This window comes from Colias philodice, chromosome 1 (assembly GCF_061535455.1).
Source record: "Colias philodice isolate Cphi_HAF_F1 chromosome 1, ilColPhil1 Martin Lab GWU primary, whole genome shotgun sequence".
NCBI lineage: Eukaryota > Metazoa > Arthropoda > Insecta > Lepidoptera > Pieridae > Colias > Colias philodice.
Window position 1 is genome coordinate 15,935,021 of NC_143086.1, and position 23,617 is coordinate 15,958,637.

Here is a 23,617-nt window from a genome sequence, read left to right on the forward strand (position 1 = left end):
TGACACTACTTCTAGAAAACTTTGTAAGTATATTACCAGTTGATATTAGGTGTCGAATAATGTACATGTACAATGCATATTGTAAATAGATACAAAAAAAATTGAATCAAATATGTTACATTTGATTCCAAGAGATTGATAGAAATCAATGAGAGCGAACATAAGAAAATATGGTACGACCGGATGGGACGAAGTAATGCAGGTCTACTGTATACATATAAACACAGACTTGACTTCTGCAGGTGCAGATTAGCAGTAAGACACTGCTAATCCAAACCTTAGTAATGATTCTAATTAGATAAAATAAAGAAGATGTAAAAGAATTTATCAATCCTACAGTAGGAGTGATAGTCAAATAAACAATCAAAATGAAAAAATATGTAAATGGTTATTATCATTTACATATTTTTTTATAAAGACGACATAAAATGGCGAAAGCAAAGGTTGTCTCAACAAAATAATGAAATTACACCAAAATCTAATCCCATACTCAGATGAGTTAATATATAGATTATAGATACACTATAGATGAGTTAGTACAGTTTGAAAAACTGAAATTATTGTTATCATTAATATTTTCATAAAAGACAAGTATACGTACGAATACAGGGTTTTAAATAATATTTTATTTCAAATTGTGTTTCAGAAATGTTGTGGCTTTGTGAAACAGAACAAGTCCTACTTCGAGATCATTTACAGGATTTATTTATTATCATAATCATAACAATCATTCTCCTTGATGCAAATTTTATAACATTATAGGTCGAAATATTGACTCATTTATATACTATACAAACCTTAAATTTTTTTTTTTGCTTTTCCTATTTCATTTCCCCGGCCAATGTAAACTTATTAACTTCAATTTCACGAACAAATAAGCACTTTAATAATTTTCCATCTCCTAATTTTATTCCAATACCGAATTATAAGCAATAAGAATATGCAAGCCGCCACCGACAGGCAATATTTTATTTTATAATTTTATATTGAAAATTTGGAAACGTCATTTGAAGTGTCATTGTCAAAAGTATTCAGTATTGACGTTCTATGAAACTTAGTTTAAAAATAGATAGATACTACCTACGGATACTACCCACTGTGCTACCCACACACAATATACCTGCAGCAGCTAATTTAATTCAAATATCTCAATGACTAGATACAGACAGAAATATATTATATATCTTGAATAACATTATCTAAAAACGTGCTAAAGACACATCACTGTTCCTCAATTCTAAGAAAATTCGAAATAATTTTAATTCTTAATACTTTTTTATTTTGTCTTTAAATCGATACTATTCGCAAATATCTATACATATAATAAAATCGTAGGAAAGTCAAAACTGTACATTGAATATTTTTTTAAAAGAATACATAATCCATGATCTATAATCGATATAGAAGCCAAAAATATAGTTTTTAGAATTTTTGTCTGTTTGTCTGTTTGTCTGTTTGTCTGTTTGTCTGTATGTTTGACCGAGCTAATCTCGAAAAGTACTGCATAGATTTACTTCAAATTTTGCATGAATATTCCTAAGAGGTCGGGTGAGGATAGTTTAAACATATTATCATGATATCACCTTCGGGGGAGGAGCTGTGAGCCTTTATTTTTCTTACATATTCCGTGTACTACGACAGCGTACAATCTAAAGACTCATGTTTAAATGTTGGTTTCGAGTAAGTCATGCTATTATCTAGCTTTACAAAATAAAAACTATGTCATTTACGTAATTTGGGCAGAGAAACAGTTAAATGAATCTTAGCAGTATAAAGACAAATTTGAAACAGCGCCATCTATGAAGTGTTAGAAAAATCAAAAACACGTTAACTATTGGAAATTAATAATCAAATGACGCATATATAAATGTTGTTTGACAATATCTAGATTGACACTATAAAAATTATGCCATTTAAGTAACTTGGGAAGAGAAACATAGTTTAAAGAATGTAAGTTGTATAATGTTAATTTTGTAACAGCGCCATCTATGAGATTTCGTAAAAATCAAATCAATTTAGATGTTAACACTACTGAATACACAGTTGGAAATTAATAATTTAAATATGATTATGTTATTTATTTAACTCTTTAGCCCATATCTTCCCTTCCCTATAAGGTATATTTCGTGTAAATAATAAATATACTACATTTTTTTAAAGTGAGGGTAGATGTTTATTATTTTAAGTAAAACTAGACACCATTAATTAATCTAATATTGATTGCGTTCATTAGTTACAATTTTAAAAATCTTCGTATTTTATAAATTTACTAGATTACCGCCCGCGGGTTCGTCCGCTTTGTCTAAAACCTAATAAATTATATACTAAAACCTTCCTCTTGAATCAGTCTATCTATTAAAAAAACCGCATCAAAATCCGTTGCGAAGTTTTAAAGATTTAAGCATACAAAGGGACATTGGGACAGAGAAAGCGACTTTTTTATACTATGTAGTGATATTTATAAAGCAATTGAATGCCATAAAACCAAAAATATCAAATGCAATCTTCGTGTTTTGTGAATTTTCACCATCATGCGTTCCCACAAAAAGTAAGTTGTTACTTATAGCCTATAGGTATTTATTTTTTATAATGATAGCAATTCATGTTTTTTGTTGGTAGGTATTATATTACACTTTTAGAATGAAATAATAAAATGATGAATTCTTTTATTATTTTGAGGTGCATTGGGAACAGTAGTTTTTGATAAAATTTTATTTGTAAGTAGCTTTTTTTATAGATTTACAGTTAACTTTTGATTTTGTTATTTACAGATTCAATGCTCATAAAATTATATCGCCTTTGGAAGACGATTTCTGCTGATATTTTTACAACACCACTTGAAAATTGATGATTTGATGGTAAAGATAGTAGCAGCGAGGATTAAGTGGAAATTAGTAATCTTCCGCTTCGTCAATTTTTGACTGAAGTTAATGTCCAACGTCCAATGGTTCAATCATTGGAAGTATCTCGGGAAATTTTGGAGGATATTTTTCAGGAAGGAGAGGAGGGGCAGCCAACCACATATCAAACGACTACGTTTTAGTACCGAAAAAAATGTTATTCCAAATGAAACGTAAATTTTGCTCTCACAACTGTACAAGTAATGTTTTTATTTTGACTTTGCGGTTATCTGATTATAATATTTATCGTTATGGCTATCGAGGTACCGACCGTACTGGGATCAGAGAACATGATACAGTTCATCATCCAGGATTGCTAAGAGCATTTTAACACTGAAAAAGATGTTTTCTTTGAATCGTAGTTGCTTCATTTATTTATTTTTAATCATTTTACATAATATGTTTTATATCTTATAAATATAATATCATTTTCATTATTTAAGTAGATAAAATAAATTATGTAACGGTTTTATAAGAAAACACAGTATATTTATTAGGCGACGGTGATTTCTTCCAGGCAAAAGATATTCATCAGCTCAATAAAATTGAATAGTATGTTGTTAGTTATTCTTTAGATTCACAATTGTAATGAGCATTTCCGCAAGCAAGTTGTATCGTAGTTTAGATACCTATATCATAGTTTTGACATATTAAAGTTCCAACAAAACCCTCAAATTTTTGAGCAGGGTTGAGCAAGATAATTTGAAAAATGTGCCGTGTTAAGTATTATAGAAAAGGTTAGTTCGTTGGTAATTATTATTTCTTCTTCATTTACATGTTGTTAGTAAAAATAAACTTTGACTAACAGTCAAAGTATATTTTAACTAATACTACTTAATGTCTATTATACCTACTTATGTTCAGTATTTATCTGTATTATTCATCATCATCAGCCCATATACGTTCCCACTGCTGCAGCTGGGACACGGGCCTCCTATGAGGGTACAGGCCTTAATCCACCACGCTGGCCAAGTGCGTGTTGGCGGATGACACATGTCATCGAACTTTTTAATTCTTCGACATGTCGGTTTCCTCACGATGTTTTCCTTCACCGTTCGAGCAGTGGTGATGTTACAACATGCGCAGATAAATTGAAAAATCAATTTATTTCCTGAGCGCTCGCCTGGTCTCGAACCCCGGACTTATCGATTCGAAGTCCGAGGTCTCACCACTGAGCCACCACTGCTTATCTGTATTATTATTGCTTGGTAATTAATATATTTTCATGTCGTATACCTAATTATAAACATAAGTTTGATGTGTAATTAGCTGGATTTATTTTTACACACTCACAGACTTATATTTTATGTTAAAAGAGTGTTAATAGTGTAAATCATGATATTTTTTCACAATTAATAATAATCCTTTTTTCTAATGGTGTTGGCATTAAATTAAACCGCGCTGTCGTTTCGTTCACAAAAAGTGATGTTATGAGGAGCATATTCGGTCCTCATATCATAAAAAATCTGTGCGAAAACAATAAACACGTGTGAGGCCCTCACGGTAGATCGGGGCGGTCTGACGCGAAGTGGGGACAGCGTTGTCACTGTATCGCTCTTGCCACGCTGTTCAACAGACTTATTCGATAGTTCAGTTTTGTGTTAAGACCGCTGTGACAACCAACCCGTGAGACAACCAAACCCGGTCTCCCCTACTATCCCGTGAGACCGAAACCTTCACTGAGAGGGTATGACGTCTCACAGCTGATCGCAAACGGCATATTGTACTATCCCGTGAGACCGAAACCCTCACTGAGAGGGAATTACGTCTCACTACTGAACACGACAGTCATATTTTATCTCGAGAATCTGAAACTTTACTCAATATGAAGACCGTTTGACAAATGATAGGGTGCATCATAATATTATTCGATCTCTTGAAGATGAACATGAGTTTAAGCAATGACTAGAGTAGGGACGCGAATATTACAATTATATGAGACAAGAACGATTAATAAGTTTGTTTAATGAAAGTTTAAGAATTGAAACTATTCGGTCTCTGGAAACGGACCGTCTTACTGTACTGACAGATTTCGTCATAGTCTTAATGACTTGAGGTAAACAATCTACGAATTCGGTGGTGTGGTCTGACAAATATAAAAGTGGGTTTGCTTATAACCTCATAATTGATTACAGATCATCTTCTGTAAAGGCGTAGTATGTTCTTTTTGTAATGCTTTAAAGTGTAGTAAGGAGTCGGCTTTCATTTGAAGATACACCGGAACCTTTGAAATCACTACTTTTAGAGGAACATACTGTGCAATGTAAACTGTTATTAGACAATATTCGCTCTTATAGTAGCGCGTTTCAAATGATCCTTTGGTGCTCAATAATTATCAGAAGGTCCGTTCATGCTTACTTTTAAGATACAAGGTCAAGTTTACCATTTGATAGGATCCCTTTTGCCTGTAGGCCAACCTAAGTTTGTTTAAATAGGGTAAAAGTGGGATAGATGCCCCACTTTTTGAAATAGCCTCAATTTTAAAAACATGAATCTTATACGAACACTTTGTATGAATATAGCTAGGTTAATTATCTGTTTTGAATTACTATATATATTTTTTATCCTATCATTTATAGATAATGTGTAATAAACATTTTTGTAGAACACCTTTTTTGAGGATAGATGCCTGCAGAGTGGGATAGATGCCTTACATACTCTATAAACGCGAAATCTAATAAAATTTATATGATAAACCAGCAAATGTCATGTTAACATAGTTGTTCTGTTGTCCAAGAATATACTTGCGCTCGCACTCCTTCTTTTCTTTTGTATTTTCGTGGCGTGGTTCTCCTACAATCAGTATAAGGGCAGATCATTAATAAGTAAGTATACATAACAAAAAAAAGCAAATTAAACGAGTAAAATCGGTTAACATAGAGAAAACCTCTGGCGCAATCAGGTAAAAATATAAACGGTACCTGTGATTATCGATAATAACATATACATAATATGTATTGAGGGATAGATGCCCTTAGAGGCCCTAAGGGCATCTATCCCTCGAAAAAAAAGGGGCAACCATACTTTTTGATAAGGATAGCTGCCCCAGTATTTTTTTTATTAAATAAAAACAAAAGAGCCACTATTTTCACTTAGATTTGTAATTAATGAACCAGTGTATAGACATAATAAGAAATATAGTGAAATGCTTATAAAGTTATGCAAAGGCAAATATCAACCTTTTTAAATTTTAACGTGTTCGTGAAGTTCGCCGCGGATATTACAACACGCACTAGCGAAACACGTCTTCACCAAACAACAGCTCATGCGTACCCGAGGTGCGGGGTGATAGGAGCTCCCATTTAAATCATTAATTCGTAGTCACGACTCTGGGAAGTGAGGTTTTTTGAAAATGAGGCATCTATCCCGGTGCGGCATTTATCCCACTTTTACCCTATATTTTGTATTCGACTACAACGAATAGTGGAATACAAGAAATCAATATTTCTCAAATTTAAAACTGAACTCATTTCACAATTTTAGAACAGGTTAATTCGTATGTATGCAGTTTTAAATCGACATTAGAAGCTTTTCCTCAAGATGGTGATATTGCCGATATCTCAGGAACTCCCTGTACGTGTTATAACGCCCAGGCCACAGTATTACAAATTTTTCCTAAAATAGAGCAACGAATGTATTTTCGCATAGCAACGGAGGGGAACTCGCGGGGGGTCAAGTGACGCGTCACGCGGGCCACTTACCACAAACATGCTTAGTTTGTGGTACCGAGCGCGAAAGAAAGTCATCGTGTTTTTAGTAAAGTTACTATGTTAACTAACGTAATTTAATACTTAAGTACATATTCTATAATGGTGTGCTCAAACTGTTAATCTACATTTAATTTAGATTATTATATTTTGATACTAAGTAATGTAGAATTTAAATCACATTCATTCATGTTTTCTTCAGATTTTAAGATTTTCTAATCAGAGTGTTCAATTTTAATGTACCTAAGTAGTTAAATTTTATTAGAGACAATAATTAAGAACATTCAAAAATAAAGTGTCACGTATTTTTTTTAAACGACGAATGACGAAAAACGACCTAATCGCGGACGAAGTCGCGGGCAACAGCTAGTTAATAATAAATGCTAAAGTAACTCTGTCTGTCTCTTCGTGACGTCGAAACTACTGAAAAAATTTGAATGAAATATGGTACAAAGCAAGAGTACAGAGCTAAGGGCGTATTCAGAAAGAAAGCTTGAAACTTATAAGCGCTTATCGGCGCTTGTCATGTTCATATATTTTCCTGTCAGTGCTGGTAACCCGCGCAGGAAAATATATGAACATGACAAGCGCCGATAAGCGCTTATAAGTTTCAAGCTTTCTTTCTGAATACGCCCTAAGGTACAAAGATTGAAACTTCAGTGAGGATTAAGGACCTATTAATTATTCTATTAGTTTTTATCCCAGAAATCCCACGGGTGCAGGAACTATACGAATTATCATTTGAAATTTTTTGTATTGACAGCAACTTGGAATAATTATTTCTCTAGCTCATGGGTGAAATGGCGCAGGTTTATAAAGCATTTGAATTTTGAGATGATGTTAACTAAACTATGTAGTTATAATAGCTCAGCCCACAGGCGACTACACAACTATGTATGTCTTAAAAAAAAAGATAATACAACCTAGTACATAGGGTAAACCACCCTATTATTGGCACTCTACCAATTTATTGGCATGCTCCAGTTTTTTAAGAAAATTAAGATTTTTTGTAGCCAGTATAAATTTTGTAGTAGAAATTAATAAGTAGCGTATCATTACTTACTCAACTAGCAAACAATGTTTTTTATTTCTTAAAACATAGCGGCGAAAATATTCAAAATATTCGTTTTTTACTAAGGTAAGAGCTATCATGAACTTAAAAGAAATTGCAATTCCGTTGTGTTTTTCTTATGCATATTCATTTTGTCTTATTATTAAATGTATGAACTGCCCTTTTTAAACATTATTTTAAAATTTCACCGCCAACTTTTAGTAATTTGTGGTATGCCAACAATTGGACTGTTTAAAATCTGTTTATCCATTTTATTGGCACAAAAATGTTAATTGAAACTTAAAAATTACTTATGATCTCATTCAACCAGAGCTGTGATTTAATTAAATGTAAGATAATCGTAAGCTAAAATTGTTCTATGTTTAAATTAAGTAGGTTTTTTGGTTGTCTAAAACCATATTTAAAAATAAGCGTTCCAACTGAAATGGTATGTTTCTCTATACACTGGGGTAGATCCCTTTAAAAATAATAAAAAGTGCAAAAAAATCGCAGTCGGATGAAACCCATTAGAAAAGGAGGGGAATATGATGAAAATTAAAGGAAAAATAAATTACGGTCAATCCGAGTTCGGGAAAAGGGAGGGGGGAGCTTTTAAGAGAAAAAAATGGTTTCTCTTGATTTCCGACAAAACTACAAGTCCTACGGAAAAAAGTTCAATGGCAAAGTTGTAGATAATAAAAAGATCTACAACTTTTGTATTGACAATTTTTTCACATAACCTCAAAATTTAGTGTGCCTGATTTAGTAAAAGCTCATTTTCACACTGTTTGTATGCATTTTCTGAGAACGTTTACTATGGTAATGTTTATTTTTTTTACACCATATGAAAGTAGAGATTTCAATGAATAAAAGGCTCCCCAAGTTTTTGAAAAAAGCTGATATTTTGACGGGTGACTTTTCGATTGAAAATTAGGTTGTTTTTTTGGTATTAATTCAAAATAAGGCGAAAAAATAACTATTTTCAGTCAAATAAATTACAGTGTATTTGGAACATAATAAAGCAAGTTTCCACCAAATTTCGTAGAAAAAAAATAAATTTTGAAGTAGATAAAAATAAAAAACCAAAAACTTGGTTTTTTGAATTTTTCACCTAAATTTTGAGGTTATGTGAAAAAATTGTCAATACAAAAGTTGTAGATCTTTTTATTATCTACAACTTTGCCATTGAACTTTTTTCCGTAGGACTTGTAGTTTTGTCGGAAATCAAGAGAAACCATTTTTTTCTCTTAAAAGCTCCCCCCTCCCTTTTCCCGAACTCGGATTGACCGTAATTTATTTTTCCTTTAATTTTCATCATATTCCCCTCCTTTTCTAATGGGTTTCATCCGACTGCGATTTTTTTTTGTTTCAAAAATTATCTACTCTAGTCTACTACAAATAAATGTGACATTTCTTTTAACACAGTCTTTTATTTTGTTTATTTCAAAATTAATTTCTGTTAATTTATGAAAGGTACAAATTAACTTTAAAATGTCAAAATGTCCTACACACTTTGAAAGCCCTACTTAAGATCTAGTAAATATTTTTCAGTCTTGAATAGTGACAATAATAGGTAACAATCACTGCCAATAAAAGGTTTGACTATGCCAGCAACTGGTATTCTAGGTTTTTCTTTTAAAGGTTCACTATATTAAATAAAGCGATTTAATTTAAAATTGAAAAGTACTTTATAATGTTCTCCATAGATTAGAATACCAGTATAAATGTTTTTTTCTTAATTAAAACATAATTGTACATGCAAATTTCACCGGTTTTGTGAAGTAGCTGCTTAAAGTGCCAATAATTGGGTGGTTTACCCTAATTTGTACAGAATAAATACAAAATCGGAATAAAATCTATTTCATTATAAACTTATAATTAATAAAAATTCTTATATAGAATTATCTTTAGGCATTGTTATAAATACTTAATATACTACACGTACATTATAGACGAAATGATTCATGCTATTATAATCGTACGCTGCCGCTGCGTGTAAACGTGGTGTAAACAAAACCACACAAAACAGCATCGTAAATCAAGATCACAAAATGTCAAACTGCGATTGGCATCTGTGATAAAATCTGTTTCCACTTTATTTTTATCTGTGAAATTCTGAATTTGTGATTATTGATTTTGTTATCTTGTACATGTACAATGTCCCATGTATAAAATTTATTCGTGAAGCGTGAATGAGATATGAGAGGTCGGTGGGTCAAAAAATGTTAAACTGTAGATTTTAGGTGCTCGTCATGGTATTTGCTCATTGTGTTATAATTTCTGAGCTATGGCTTTATTTTTATGCATGTAAGTTTATTTTGTTTTGTCTGTTTATTACTATTACCTTGGTATATTATGAGGATACAGTCACATGCCTTCGCTTTCTAAGTGTAATGGGTGAGGCGGGAGCCGTGAGAGGTCAAATTATGTTATATAACGTTATTCCCTTTATATGTTTATCTCAGTTCTAATCTTCCAATGCCAATCTCAAGCTCGTTAGGCGTCTTTTTTATTTGGCTATTGTTACATTTCATTATTATGTTTTTGTCTTTAGATAAACATGTTTGATGACAAATAAAAAACAATGATATAAAACATTTCTTATGTTCAGTAAATGTATAAGTCCAGTCTATCAGTACTAGAGTCTAGTACAGCTTCAACATTGCCTTGGCTCATATTTCATAGCGGTTACAAATATTTAGTCCCTGAACTAAGTCTGATCTATCTCATTTCCATCACAATTGCTGTCTAGAGCTGTATTTGTATTCTTGTTTATTTATTCATATCTAATGCTATCTACTTTATCTTAGTAATACATTTATGACTCTTAAGTATGATATTAATACATGATGTATCCTATGTATTATATTTAAGTTTATCTTTTTCTTTGCAGCTATCCTCTTGAGCACAGAGCAAATCCCATGTCACATGCAACAAAAACACTTAAAAACAACAGTTTCTAGTCATGTTTAGGCTGTAGATAGTACTTTTTATTGTTATTATGTTATATTTGTTACAAATAAAGCTATGCTGAAATTGACTCATAGTTTTTGCAGATATTCTCATCTCACATGTGAAAATTTACATTACAATACAACACAGATAAAAAATTTCACACATTTAACTTGTAGAGGGAAGACATGTGGTATATTGAATGTTCACTTGTTTTTAAATCCTTTTGTATCGCCTGGTGCGCGGGGTAGGCTGTTAGCTAATATAAAGAAGCGTTTCCGAGTTAAAAAGCTAGACATAGAGTCAAGTGCGTCTCAGACGCACAAGCAAATGAGTGAGCCATTGCAACCCACATTACACCACGCTAGCTTCGGGGGACAGTTTGAAGTGTGAGTTTCCTTGTTTATGCCTTCTCGCTCTTTCTGCCAAGGTCACTTTTATATTATCATATTTATTCAATTCTGGAAAAAGCAACAATATATTACACTGCTGTTTATGCTTGGTATGGAATTAAGAAAATTTCCATTGAGCTTAACGCACATAGCTTTCTACTGGTGAATGTTTACAATATATATTTTAATTTTACATTCAAAACACTTACTTACTAATCAATCAACTTTATAAAATCATCTTTGAAAAAAGAGGAAGAAATAGTATATGATTTAAAAAGCCTTATAAGAAATAAAATAAAATAAGTGATCTCTTAATTTAAATAAGCGATAATAATTAAAAATTAATTCAACAACTTATTTTATGTGAAATGGTTATTATAGATCAAATCACATTCATTTTGATTTTGATATTTAAATTTTTCAAAAATAGTTTGATCAAACTATATGACAATATAATTGTGGCCATAGGCAAATTTGTATTATAATATTTTTGATGTTGAAGATAGTTTTAGTATACCATTTACCCCTTTAAAATCTAAATCAAATAGACAAAAACAAAATAAAGGAAAAAGAAATATTTATTTGAGAATGACAATTAGTTGCTCCGAAGTAAACATGTTAAAAAAAAAACATATCATATTAATCTGTTGTTACGTTTGAGTAGCAGCGATGAAGGCGGTACGTTTGAGAATTGGCACGACGGGGCCTCGAGTTCAGGGGACGATCCCAGCAACCCCCACGCGGGGGTGCTGCCCCCGGACTTCAGAGTGTGGGAGCTTGTCGACTCGTGGCACAGCAGTTCTACTAAATGTTAGTAAACAAGAACATTTTATGTTACATTCACATCTCGAATCATGTTTAGGTTTGACGATAATTCTAGGAACATGTTTTTTAGTGTAATATTACAATTTTGTTTATATGTATCATCTTCCATAATAAAGTATTATAGATTGATATTACAATACTATTGTTATATTATATTGTGGTTTTGGCAATTATTTTAAATGATAATACAATTAGCATCTTGATAGTTTAATAATGGGTAAAGTGTAGAGTCTTAATGGTTATAGTTTGTATTGTTCATGTACTAAATTAAAAACAAAAATAACAACTCTATGTCTCATATCTATATCTCAACCACTTTTTTATTGTGCTGTTTTGAAAAAAAAATTAAATTCAATGTTTTAGGTACATAACTTTTATTCAACATCAAATCTTACGCACAAGTAAATTTGCAGCGAACACCCTAAAGATCCGAGTGGTATCGTACAATGTGCTCGCTCAGTACCTGCTGCAGAGCCATCCCTACCTATACACAGCCTGTAAGCCAAACAACTTGAAGTGGCAGGTGCGGGCTGCTAAGCTCTTCGAGGAGATCATACATTTGGCACCTGATGTGAGTTGAAGATTTTGTAACAGAAAATTGGTATAATATGATTAAGGTGTTTACGAAAAGTGGGCCCAAACATCATTTCCTTATTTGTGCTATCTATTTTATCTCATTTTATCCTGATACTTTAATTTTGGTTGTTGAACAGACAAACTTCCTTTTGCAGTTAAAATAGTTCATAATTAATATACTAGCAGCTGGGTTAGGACCAGTTAAGCGATATTCACCTTAATTGTTCAAAAAATATCACAAATATAATTTACTAATTTCAGTAAATATGCAAATTCCACGAGAAAAGCTTCAAAAAAATATACAATGTGATTCAGCACTGTTTTATTAAATTAATGTCTATTATAATTTGTTACACAGATACTATGCCTTCAAGAAGTGCAAGCCTCCCACCTGAACTGCTTCTACGGTAGATTCGAAAGTCTCGGTTACGATGGTCTCTTCAAACAGAAAACTGGACACAGGGAAGATGGCTGCGCTATATACATCAAGAAGTCGCAGTTCGAAATACAAGATCAGAACACAGTAAGCAAAACAATTGTAGCGAATATATCTGCTTTGCCCTTGAATACCCCGCTTTTAAGGCTGCTTTTTGAATGATATATAAACGGCTAATGCAATGCACTGCTTTTGTACTGTACTTCAATATGTTTGCGATTTGCGTTGTTTTGTAGAGACATGAAAGATTAATTAGTAAATGTATGCAATGAATTTAGAAAATATGTAATCACACATACCTCATGTTAACCATACGCACATTTCATATTAATCATAAAAAGCGATAGTTTACCATTTACCATACCATGTTAGAATTTTCTACTAAATGATTATTTAGTAATTAGATTGCAAGCAGATTAAGTATGATAAATGTATTTAAGTGAATCAAAACTACAATGTTAAGAACCATTATAAATAAATCGGGTTTAAAATTCTTGAAAGTCTTTATTTTCTTATGATCACTATCAAATAAAGTAGTTTAATAATTAATATATATCCTTTGAATGTTTGCTTTGCAAGATGACTTTAATATTTGAGCACAGCATTTGCGAATTAAAATATTGCGAAATTTAAATATATTGTGCAAATATAATATATATATGTATGTTCAAAATATCAAAAAGTGAAGTAAACTCAGACAGAAGAGAAATATGGGTGATTATCGAAACAAATTTGAATTTTGAATACAATGAAATGTTTTCCTTATCACATTTAATAAATAAATCAAGCAGCAGCGAATTGAAATTTTTGCTCTGCAATTTTTTTTTTAATTTATGTACAGAATTGAGTGTACATTTAATCGAGCTTAGTTGTTTATGTTCACTGCTTGGTATTTCATTTCCTACTATTTATTCCATAAAATAATGCTCTATGTACTTTAAAACTTTGCCAATCTACAGATTATTAAGGTAACTGTGTTTTCTATTGATATATCATATAAGTCTTTATTTTGGGATATCAAATCATTTAATATCAAATAAAATTATATGCATTATGAATATTGCATGTGATAAATAATATATTTGTATTTATGTTACGTGAATGCTGGTACATATTTGTTTAATGAAAAACTGAAATGAAGAAGGAAATTTCATTTTTGTTTATCCAACTAGATTTACACTGCAGCTTCATTCGCGTGATCTAGACAAGCAGTCAATATTAATTCAGACTACATTAATAACTGTACCAAATTTTATCCATATCTGCGTGATACCTGTATATGTATAGGAATAATCATCCGACCACCTGATCATCTAATCCTAATTTATTATGTTCGAACATATTCATTGTTGACTCTTGTAAGAGAGATAAATTACGAGCGCCACAGCTCGGAGGCCCCAAAAAAAGATGAATGTACTTGTTATAACTACATAAATGTAGTTTAATTAAACGAATTTAATTAAAATAGAACTTAATACATTCATCTATATCTGCTCGGTGCAGACCGGAGTTCTAGATTGACAATAAATAAATAAATAAATATTTTCAGGACAATTTTTTACACACGGCACGATCTGATAAAATATATAATATAATTTTATTAATTATTAGCGGTCCGCCCCGGCTTCGCTCGTGGTATATGTTTACGTTTTCTCTACATAAGAACCATCCTCGTATCATCAAGGAATATCATAAAAAAATAATTAACGAAATCGGTTCAGTGGTTCTCGAGTTATATTGTGCTTACCAACACATTTGATTATATAGAAGACTAGCTGTGTCCTGCGGTTTTACCCGCAGTGCATTACTCCCGTTGGTATAAGCGTGATTATCATACACCTATAAAGGGTTCCTCGATAAATGGGCTATCTAACACGATAGAATTTTTCAAATCGGACCAATAGTTCCTGAGATTAGCGCGTTCATACTCTCAACTCTTCACCTTTATAATATTAGTACATATAGATAATATAGATTCTAATTCTAAAGAAAACTTAAACACTAACACAGCAAAACCACTCTCGCATTTCGTTCCCATGCAAACGGCGTCGTCATCAATCTGTTGTGCAGGCAGGGCCGCAACAGATAAATGTTTTTATTTATTTATATCTTAGCAAAAACAATATGTTAGAGCAGTTGATATCACTACATAGTATAAAACAAAGACGCTTTCTCTGTCCCTATGTATGCTTTAATCTTTAAAACTACGCAACTACGATTTTTATGCGTTTTTTAATAGATATAAAGATTCAGGAGGAAGGTTTTAGCACATATATAATTTATTAGGTTTTAGAAAAAGCGGGCGAAGCCGCGGGCGGAAGGCTAGTATCTTATTAGACGCAAAAACGCTTTTCTTACAGGAAATATATTCACTGTGTATCGTCACTAACTCACTACACTCGCGTCATCGATGTTTTATTCATTAGTATGATTTTATGTCAAACTTTCCATTTAATCTACATAAAAACTGAAAAAAAAAATACGATTAAAGTATCGTTCAAAGTTACAAGACTTTTTAATACATAATGTTGGATTGAGTTTTATCGAGCTATATTAAAATCCTAGTTTCTATGAATATTTGTGTAATATTATAAGTACTGATATTTCGGACGAAAAATATTTTTCAAAGGAAATCTCTTTTTTTTTATTTAAAAAGGAAGCTCTTAAAACCTACTTCTGCCGTAGATTCAGATCTAACCAGAAAAATTATATGGATACGCTGCTGGGCGTATACTATGCATTGATTATAATTTATAATATATGCATACCAATAATGAAATTCTTAACAACCAGCTGAAGTCCAATGAGGCAGATTGCATGTCAATAGGAGATAAAAAGAAGTGTGTATGATATTATGTTTGTCGTGACAAAAAGTAGCCTATATCAATCGTCACTCTCTACTCTAGCTTCCTTATCTCCAGGCCAAAAAAATACTTATAAAACTGCGCGATCCGTTGCCATGAGAAAGAGGGAGATAGAAACAAACATTCACATTTATAAAATTGGTAAGGATAGTATGTACTATGTAGTAAGGATTTTTGTCGTGGGTGGACGAGATGCAGTGTTTGTGGAGCAATGATCGCAATCACTTTTTGAAATCCTGGCAAAATTTTAACGTAGAATGAACGAATATAAAAAATTTATGAAGGAATTCATTCCCAACACTACATTTTACTTATTTCTTTAACCGAAGTCGAAATTCACTCGCAAAATCTATTAATAAAATGCATATGCATGCATACTGCATAGTACTGGGACATAAAAAAATACCAAATATAATATGTGCTTTTTAATCCATTGTCAAGTTAAGGCCGCCTCCTTGGTACAGCACAGGGTTTCTGGGGTTGATTCCCGGTGATACCAAAGAAAAGTTTAGTGTAGCCCTACAAAAATAATTATAAATGCGAAAGTTTCCGTGGATGGATGGATGGATATTTGCTATTTTTTCACGTAAAAACTACTGCACCGATTACAATGAAGGTAATTAAAGACTATTATGTAGGTAATTAAAGACTCGGACTAAGACATAGGATAATTTTATTCCCGAAAATCCCACAGAAACGGGACCGCATAGTTTCCGTTCCTGTGGCAACTCTGGTTTTTCTTCGAAAACGCGGGCGAAGCCGCGATCGGGAATCTAGTACTCTATATTGAGTTGTGACGTTAAATTGATTGTATTTTTTATAAATTACGTAAATTTCATTGAAAATGGATTGAATTGAATATGTATAAAATACTAGCGGTCCGCCCCGGCTTCGCCCGTTGTTCATATTTCGCAATAAAAGGTAGCCTATGTTCTTTCTCAGGGTCTAAAGATGTCTGTGCCAAATTTCATCAAAATCGGTCCAGTAATTTATGCGTGAAAACCATACATACATACATACATAATTACAAACCTTTCCTCTTTATAATATTAGTATAGATATGAACCTTTGTTGAACATATTTATAATATAGTTTATTATTTATTTAGAAAGAAGAAAAACTATTTAAAATATATTTTTCCGACAGCCATGACCATGGATAATATAATACTATACCTACCTGCTCATACATAATTCGTCTTTTCATTCCTAAATACATTCGCGTTGCTCTGATACAGTTATCGTGATAAAATATACATTTGGATTATCAGCATTAAGAACTACTACAAAACAAGATTCATGTGTACTGTATACCTTATTATTTAAAGATTGTCAAAATTATTAAAAAAGCGTGGGTGCCGAGTACACGTTTCAGAAGTGAAACTTCTTTGGCAAGATTTAAAAATACCAAAATCGTCGCCTCACTCCATGACGTGACGGTATATCCATGACGCGACTTGACATTTTACTCTCAATGCGAAGAATTAGAAAGAAGAAGTTAACTTCAAAATCGTGGTATATCGAACGTTTTAAGTGAGCAGCAGTGAATAAATAAAATAAAAATAGAAAAAGCAATATGAATTCCATTTTCATCCAATCTGTTTATTTGAATACTATACCTACACGATACTGACAATCAAACGATCCTCTGAAGTGGCATTACATATTTCCGAGTTGACCCCACATCCTCAATTACGCCAATGCACTATACATAGACTAATAGACGGGTCCTTCTTGTAGGTTTATTAACTTGTTGCACAATACTATAAGATAGATATCAAAATATATTTACCTCGCATTTACGAAACAGTTTGGATTTACCTGCTTTCTTTCTCGTGTATTATATAGCCATATTAATAATAGCACAGCGAAGTTTGTCTCAGTTGCGCCAAAATTTTTAAAAGCCTACATTGACCTACGATAAACGGCTTGAATCACAATCAAGATCACAAAGATCCGAATCAAAACTCTACGCGTACATTAGGCATTTTTATTATGAGCATTATGTGACCTTGAACATTTTATACCACTCCGCTCGTAACTATTTAATTATGATTGTAAGTCTACTATATTTATGATATCAAAACCAACTTTCCAGGTGGAGTATTACCAGCCAGAGATGCCAATACTGAATCGGGACAACATCGGTTTGATGGTGAAGCTGACGCCACGGGGTTCGAGTGGTACCCCCATAGTGGTGGCCACCACCCACTTGCTGTACAACCCCAAGAGGACTGACGTGAGACTCGCGCAGATACAAGTACTGCTCGCTGAGATTGACCGCTTCGCGTACTACGACAATGGCAAGGAGTAAGTATGGGAAACTTAAAGCTTCACACCAGTTTAGTTCAAGAAAATGCCCATGGGAATGAGATGTAAAAAGTGAATATCTGCGGTGACGTCATAATTTACACTTCATGTTTTCCAGTCAAAATCTATGACGTCATTATTAGAAGAACTTCTTGTATATTCTGCTGTCTTGGTAGGAGTAATACCAAGACAGTAGAATATACAAGAAGTTCTGAATAGTTCTGAATATACAAGAAGTTCAGATATACAAGAAGAACTGTTAATTGCCTCGAGTCCTACCGTAGGACTCGAGGCAATTAACAGTTTTTGTATGGTAGCATTCGATACGTCATCGCAAGTAGTAATTCAGCAGAAATGCGCAGAGGTATCTGTGGTGACGTAATTTTTAGCTTTAGCGAATGACGTTATAGAGGTATATATTCCTGCAAATAAGGGCTGATTTTTCAATCCTTGGTTAATACTTATTCGTCGAATCCATACTAATATTATAAATGCGAAAGTAACTCTGTCTGTTACTCAATCACGCCTAAACTACTGAACCAATTTGCATGAAATTTAGTATGGAGATATTTTGATACCCGAGAAAGGACATAGGCTACCTTTTATTGCGAAATATGTACCACGGGCGAAGCCGGGACGGACCGCTAGTAATGTATAAAACTACCATTTTAAAAACGTATTCATATTGCCCGTATTTGACAGTTTACGTGTCATTTTAATATTATCGTGTAATACTTTATTGGACGGATAAGTTTTAACCAAGCATTGAAAAATCGGCCCTAAATGAAATATCACTATTTCAACATCTTGACCATATTATGTTGATCTGTTACAACACCGTTCTTCAGTGCATTTTACGTTCTTATTTTGGATATTTATGTTATTTTTATTATTTTCTCTCTTGTCCACAGATCAGGATATTTGCCCATCATCTTGACCGGGGATTTGAATTCAACACCCGACAGCGCAGTGATTAAACTGCTGAACAGAGGTTATGTTAGGTAAATAGTTTATTTATTTTAAATACCTAACGAAATATATGCTTTGATAAAACTGAAGAGTCTGTTGCATGGTTAAGATAATCTCAAGAACCACCCGTTCGAATAGAATTTTTGAAGTTAAACTTTTTTAGGCGCGTTGAGAGTAAAATTCAAGGTCGCGTCATAGCAATATCGTACAATATTGGTATCTTTGAATCTTGCCAAGGAAGTTTCACTTCTGACACGTGTGCTCGGCACACACGCTCTTTTTGTTTTGGATAGTCTATTTATATGTATAACGTATTAAAATGTATAACAGCGCGACGCCATTCCGCGACGGTCGTTCGGACTGGCGCCGCATCGGCGTCACAGACAACTGTCAGCATCTCTCCGTGTATCTCAACCGGCAGATCGGGAACGCTACCACCGACTTCACTATGACCAGCGTAAGTCATGTAGTAATTAATTATCTAAATTACCACGGAAGTACGCAAGTACTAGCGAGTTGATCTCGCACCGTCGATAGTACCACACCCCCAAAGCAGATTGACGCAGAATAAAAGTATGTCAACGTTAAAGTGTTTCGTACTATTAGTGTGGGAGCTGAAGGCCTATACTTTTCCTTTTCCCGACTCGGTTCTTTGAAGCCTAATCTACATTGGCCAAATGCGGATCGCCTGAACGAGAAAGGCCTCCTACGTGTGCAATGGTTATTATCCTAACTGGCCAAATGCACCTTGGCTCACGTCACACAGGCGTACGATTGTAAGGCGCTCGTTACTCGCAAAGCATCTAGAAATTCTGGCGTACTGATAACAGTACGCCAGTTAAACGTTCAATTAATACCATGATCCATAACTATTTATCGGCGGACCACAATAAATACTCTAACAGGTGTCTAACAGGTGCCTAAATCCACACTAACGGCTTTGCTCACGTCAAACTAGTTTCCTATGAGTATTATTTGCGGGTTAGAAAGAAAGAAACTATTTATTAACACACGCAAACACAAAAATAGCATATTGTATTTATTTACTGGCAGATATACAACTCGGACTACTCGATGTCGCTACCCGACGGCAGCATGGTGGACGAGGTTTGGGAGCACGAGGAGCTATTCAACAGCGAGGACGTCGGGCACCCGTTACAGCTCACCTCAGTGTATGACACGGTGAAACCGGGCGGGGAAAGGGAAGCCACTACGTACCAGAACGATTGGGTCACTGTGGACTATATTTACTTCAGGTGAGCTGTTATCATCCTAACTAATATTAACTAATATAAATGCGAAAGTGACTGCCTGTTTGTCTCTTCTTCACCCCCCTGAAGCGATATGGATGAAATAATTTTTTATAGAGATTGCTTGAGACCAGAGAAAGGACACAGAATTTATACCGAAAATCTGAAAACGAGAATAGCGGATTTTTTTACTACCCTGGCGAAGCCGCGGGGGACACTATTAATAATTTAACTTTTTTTAATGACATCATCATTAGTTACGCAACTTATAAGTCAAGAACCATAACGAAAATGTAATGATATTCCAGCAAGCACAGTTCGCTGAAATTGATCGAGCGCCTGCGTCTGCCCACGGTCACCGAGTGCGGGTCTCTCGGCCAGCTGCCCAACGACATCTACGGGTCGGACCACCTCGCCGTGGCCGCCACCTTCGCACTAACACCTAGCACTTAACTTGACACTAACACTTACACATACACTTACATTTACGTCAATTGGTAATATGTCTAGAATGTGGAGCTCAAATTTATGTTTAGATTGATAGGTTTCTGAAAATAAATTAAACGACGTGTTCACGGTAGTTGTATACCTTCGGTTACAGTTAATCGTCAGAAAACTTCGGCAGATTGTTCATCTAATTCGGCCATTGCATGTTTATGAATGTAGAAGTGGTGTTTTTGGAACGTAACATTTTTGCAACGTTTGTTATAAAAATAAAGCAGTTTGATGTTCTTAAAATTTAATAATAGGCTCTTTTCGATATGTGAAAAGCAAGCACACAAACAAAATGTAAGTGTTGTGACGGTTGCGACAATTTTTCGGGATTTCGATGATTTTTGGGATATAATTATTATATACTGACATGGAATATGTGATTTTCTCGTATTATAACATGTTTACATGTTTTGGTCCGCCTTGTCCAGATTTTGTATAACTTTAGAGGGAAACTATAGTCGGCTAATTAATTATACTTCATCACCTAAAATAGAGGCGTAATCTTTACATTGTACATTATTCTTCCTTTTTTAATAAATCACAAAAAATAACTCTTGAAAAAACATTTCTAATAAATTATGTTGTCTTGTATTCTTATTTTTGAAAAAAAAAAAGAAATCTGGTTTTCTCAAGATTTTTACAAAGAAATAACACAGTGTTATTTGTAAAATAACATTTTGGTACTAATATTTTGTATACCTTTTAAGGTTTTCTAAAATATTTGGATAAAATATCCAGTAGTGTTTTACTAATAAAAAAAGATATTTCATCTTTTAGAAGGCCAATTAAATAATTACAATACAAACTTATGTCTTTGTGATAAATACAAAAAGTATTTCCATATTTTGGACAATTTCAACTATATTTGCTCAATCGTAAGCGAGGATATTTTCAAGGTAATTTGATAAATTCCAATTTTCTTCGAATTGCCATTAAAAAATTATTTTATCTAAAGATAAGGAACGCTGATAATCCAAGCAATATGTCGTTAGGATTTGACCAAAAATGTTATCAGGTTAATTCTAATAGGTTCAGTAGATAAGTAGTAGGTGTTATGGGAAAACCTGTCAGAATTTCCTATAAGAGGATTCTGATTGAACTGAGAGAGACTATTTGTATACATATTAGTGTATACAAAAAAAATACATCTATTGCGCAGTCGGTCTCTGTTGAGATTGACTGACGAGAATGACGTTATGTCATGTACCAAATATCCTGATTTTTCTGCCATGAAGTTTATAGGTATTTTAGATTATTTCCAACGTTATTCTAAATTAACTTCATTCTGAGAAGTCTCCTATTCAATCCAATATCTTGTTAAAAGGAGACTTGAGATACGATTGAGTTATACAATTCTGATCCTGCACTCAAAAACTGAATTGTTTTGTTCAAGACACTATTTCTGTTGTGTTGTTCAATTGTTTTGTTTCGATGTTTCGTCTTCCCTAATGCTTTATTATATTCCGTTATAAATGTTATTTTTTTTAGTCTATTTAATGTTTAATCTTCGTTTTGCACCCGGCCGTTGAAGCCGGACTGTTTTTGTTTTTGTTTAATGTTTATGTTCACGTTTGATCGAGTGTAGTTCACGATAATGTGTGTTATGTTTATTTTAACCGATTACCAAACTGATTATGCCATAAGAGAACTAGTTTGGGACGATTTACCAGTTGATATGGTATATATGCACAGCCCTTAAAGGGAGGGGTGAAAAGGAAACATGATTGCGTTCATTGCGCCGTCTATTAGTATGTAATATTATGTGTATTCTATTTGTCAGTCCTTCGCACTGATAAACATTCGACATTGTTAACGTAGCATTATAAGTATTTTATTCTTTAATTGTGTTTAGATTGTATGGTGTCAGCTCTCGTAGTATGCGGGAGTTGCATTATGAGGTTCCAATGTATGACGATACAGTTACGTGACATTGTCGGGTAAGTTTTTAATGTTTCGTCAGTGCGAATATATCATATTTAGAGGATATTACTTTCGTTACCTTAAGAAAACGTGTAAGAATGGTTGTGATGACCCTAATAATAGCTATTTCGAGCCAGGCCAGATCTAGTCAGCTTCAAATTTGGTCGGGAATATTCTTCAGGAGAGCTTCTTTCATAGGACTGAGATATTTTGACAAACGGGATTTTGAGAGACGGGTCGGTAGATCTGGTTTGGCTCTTATCCGTTGTAAATTAATCCATGCTTTATGCCATACACGAGCCAGGGTCTTTTGGCTTTCTAGTTTGACTATATAACGTTTGTATTTCGATTATTGCTCGCTAAAAAGCCAGGCTAGCCAGGAAATCTGAAGCCAAATTTGAATTGTAATTTTAATCAAGGGGGATTTAAAAAAATCACAATCATTTTAAGTGATTTTAAAGGTATTGATGTAAAGTAATACGATTATTGCTTCTTATTCTGCTTATGGCTTTCGACGTGATATATCTACGTTTTGACGACAGTGGTATGATTAACTCTAAATTGTACCATGCTAGTGGTACTTTTTTTTCTAATTTTTGGTACACAGCGGGCAAGTTTACATGTATGTATTAAAAGACCCTGGTATATTTACGCTAATTTAGATTTACTACAATAAATAATATCGCATATATAAATGTGTGCAACTGATGACAAATATCCGAATTTGTAGAAGTAGTAATACTGTCTTATTTCTGAATTGAGTTTAAAGATTTTTGCCCGTCGTTTGATAAGGGAGCTTTTTCGGGCGTACTTTGGTAAGTTATATTGACTCAAAACATGTTTACACTGCAAGCTAGGGAACTTGCAATATTATTTTTGACGATTTTGTAGGTCTAAGCAATTGAATTGCAATTGATTGTCATGGTACACCCTGCTTCTAGAAATTTGCCGTTCATTTTATAAGATGCAGT

General features: G+C 33.3%; 2 protein-coding genes across 12 annotated transcripts in view; one reads left to right on the top strand and one right to left on the bottom strand.

Moving 5' to 3' along the window:
- Vps13B (vacuolar protein sorting 13B) overlaps window positions 1-940 on the bottom strand; it is a 66,258-nt gene extending 65,318 nt beyond the window's left edge. For both annotated transcript variants that reach the window (XM_089695207.1, XM_089695200.1), the window contains exon 1: window positions 798-940. The gene's annotated coding sequence lies outside the window, so the exon portion shown is untranslated. The remainder of the gene's footprint in view (window positions 1-797) is intronic.
- An 8,771-nt stretch (window positions 941-9,711) lies between these two features.
- LOC149491541 (protein angel-like) lies at window positions 9,712-23,023 on the top strand. Of its 10 annotated transcripts, none has more exons than XM_089695334.1 (10): window positions 9,712-9,864; window positions 10,706-10,999; window positions 11,667-11,812; window positions 12,241-12,398; window positions 12,762-12,926; window positions 17,801-18,012; window positions 18,924-19,013; window positions 19,312-19,438; window positions 20,035-20,237; window positions 20,540-23,023. In XM_089695334.1, the coding sequence occupies exons 1-10, from the start codon at window positions 9,851-9,853 to the stop codon at window positions 20,682-20,684; spliced, it is 1,554 nt and encodes a 517-aa protein (XP_089551460.1). In that variant the 5' UTR covers window positions 9,712-9,850; the 3' UTR covers window positions 20,685-23,023. The 10 variants fall into 10 exon arrangements, with proteins under 10 accessions (XP_089551460.1, XP_089551476.1, XP_089551483.1 ...); XM_089695350.1 differs by having other exon boundaries at window positions 9,713-9,864; window positions 10,715-10,999; XM_089695357.1 differs by having other exon boundaries at window positions 9,714-9,864; window positions 10,790-10,999.
- Window positions 23,024-23,617: the final 594 nt, after the last annotated feature.

Excerpts from the sequence above, each read along its gene's own strand:
- LOC149491541 (XM_089695316.1), top strand. The coding sequence starts at position 10,686 with ATGCTGAAATTGACTCATAGTTTTTGCAGATATTCTCATCTCACATGT. Across the intron at positions 12,927-17,800 it reads AAATACAAGATCAGAACACA|GTGGAGTATTACCAGCCAGA; the intron begins GTAAGCAAAACA and ends CCAACTTTCCAG. Across the intron at positions 18,013-18,923 it reads TACTACGACAATGGCAAGGA|ATCAGGATATTTGCCCATCA; the intron begins GTAAGTATGGGA and ends TCTTGTCCACAG.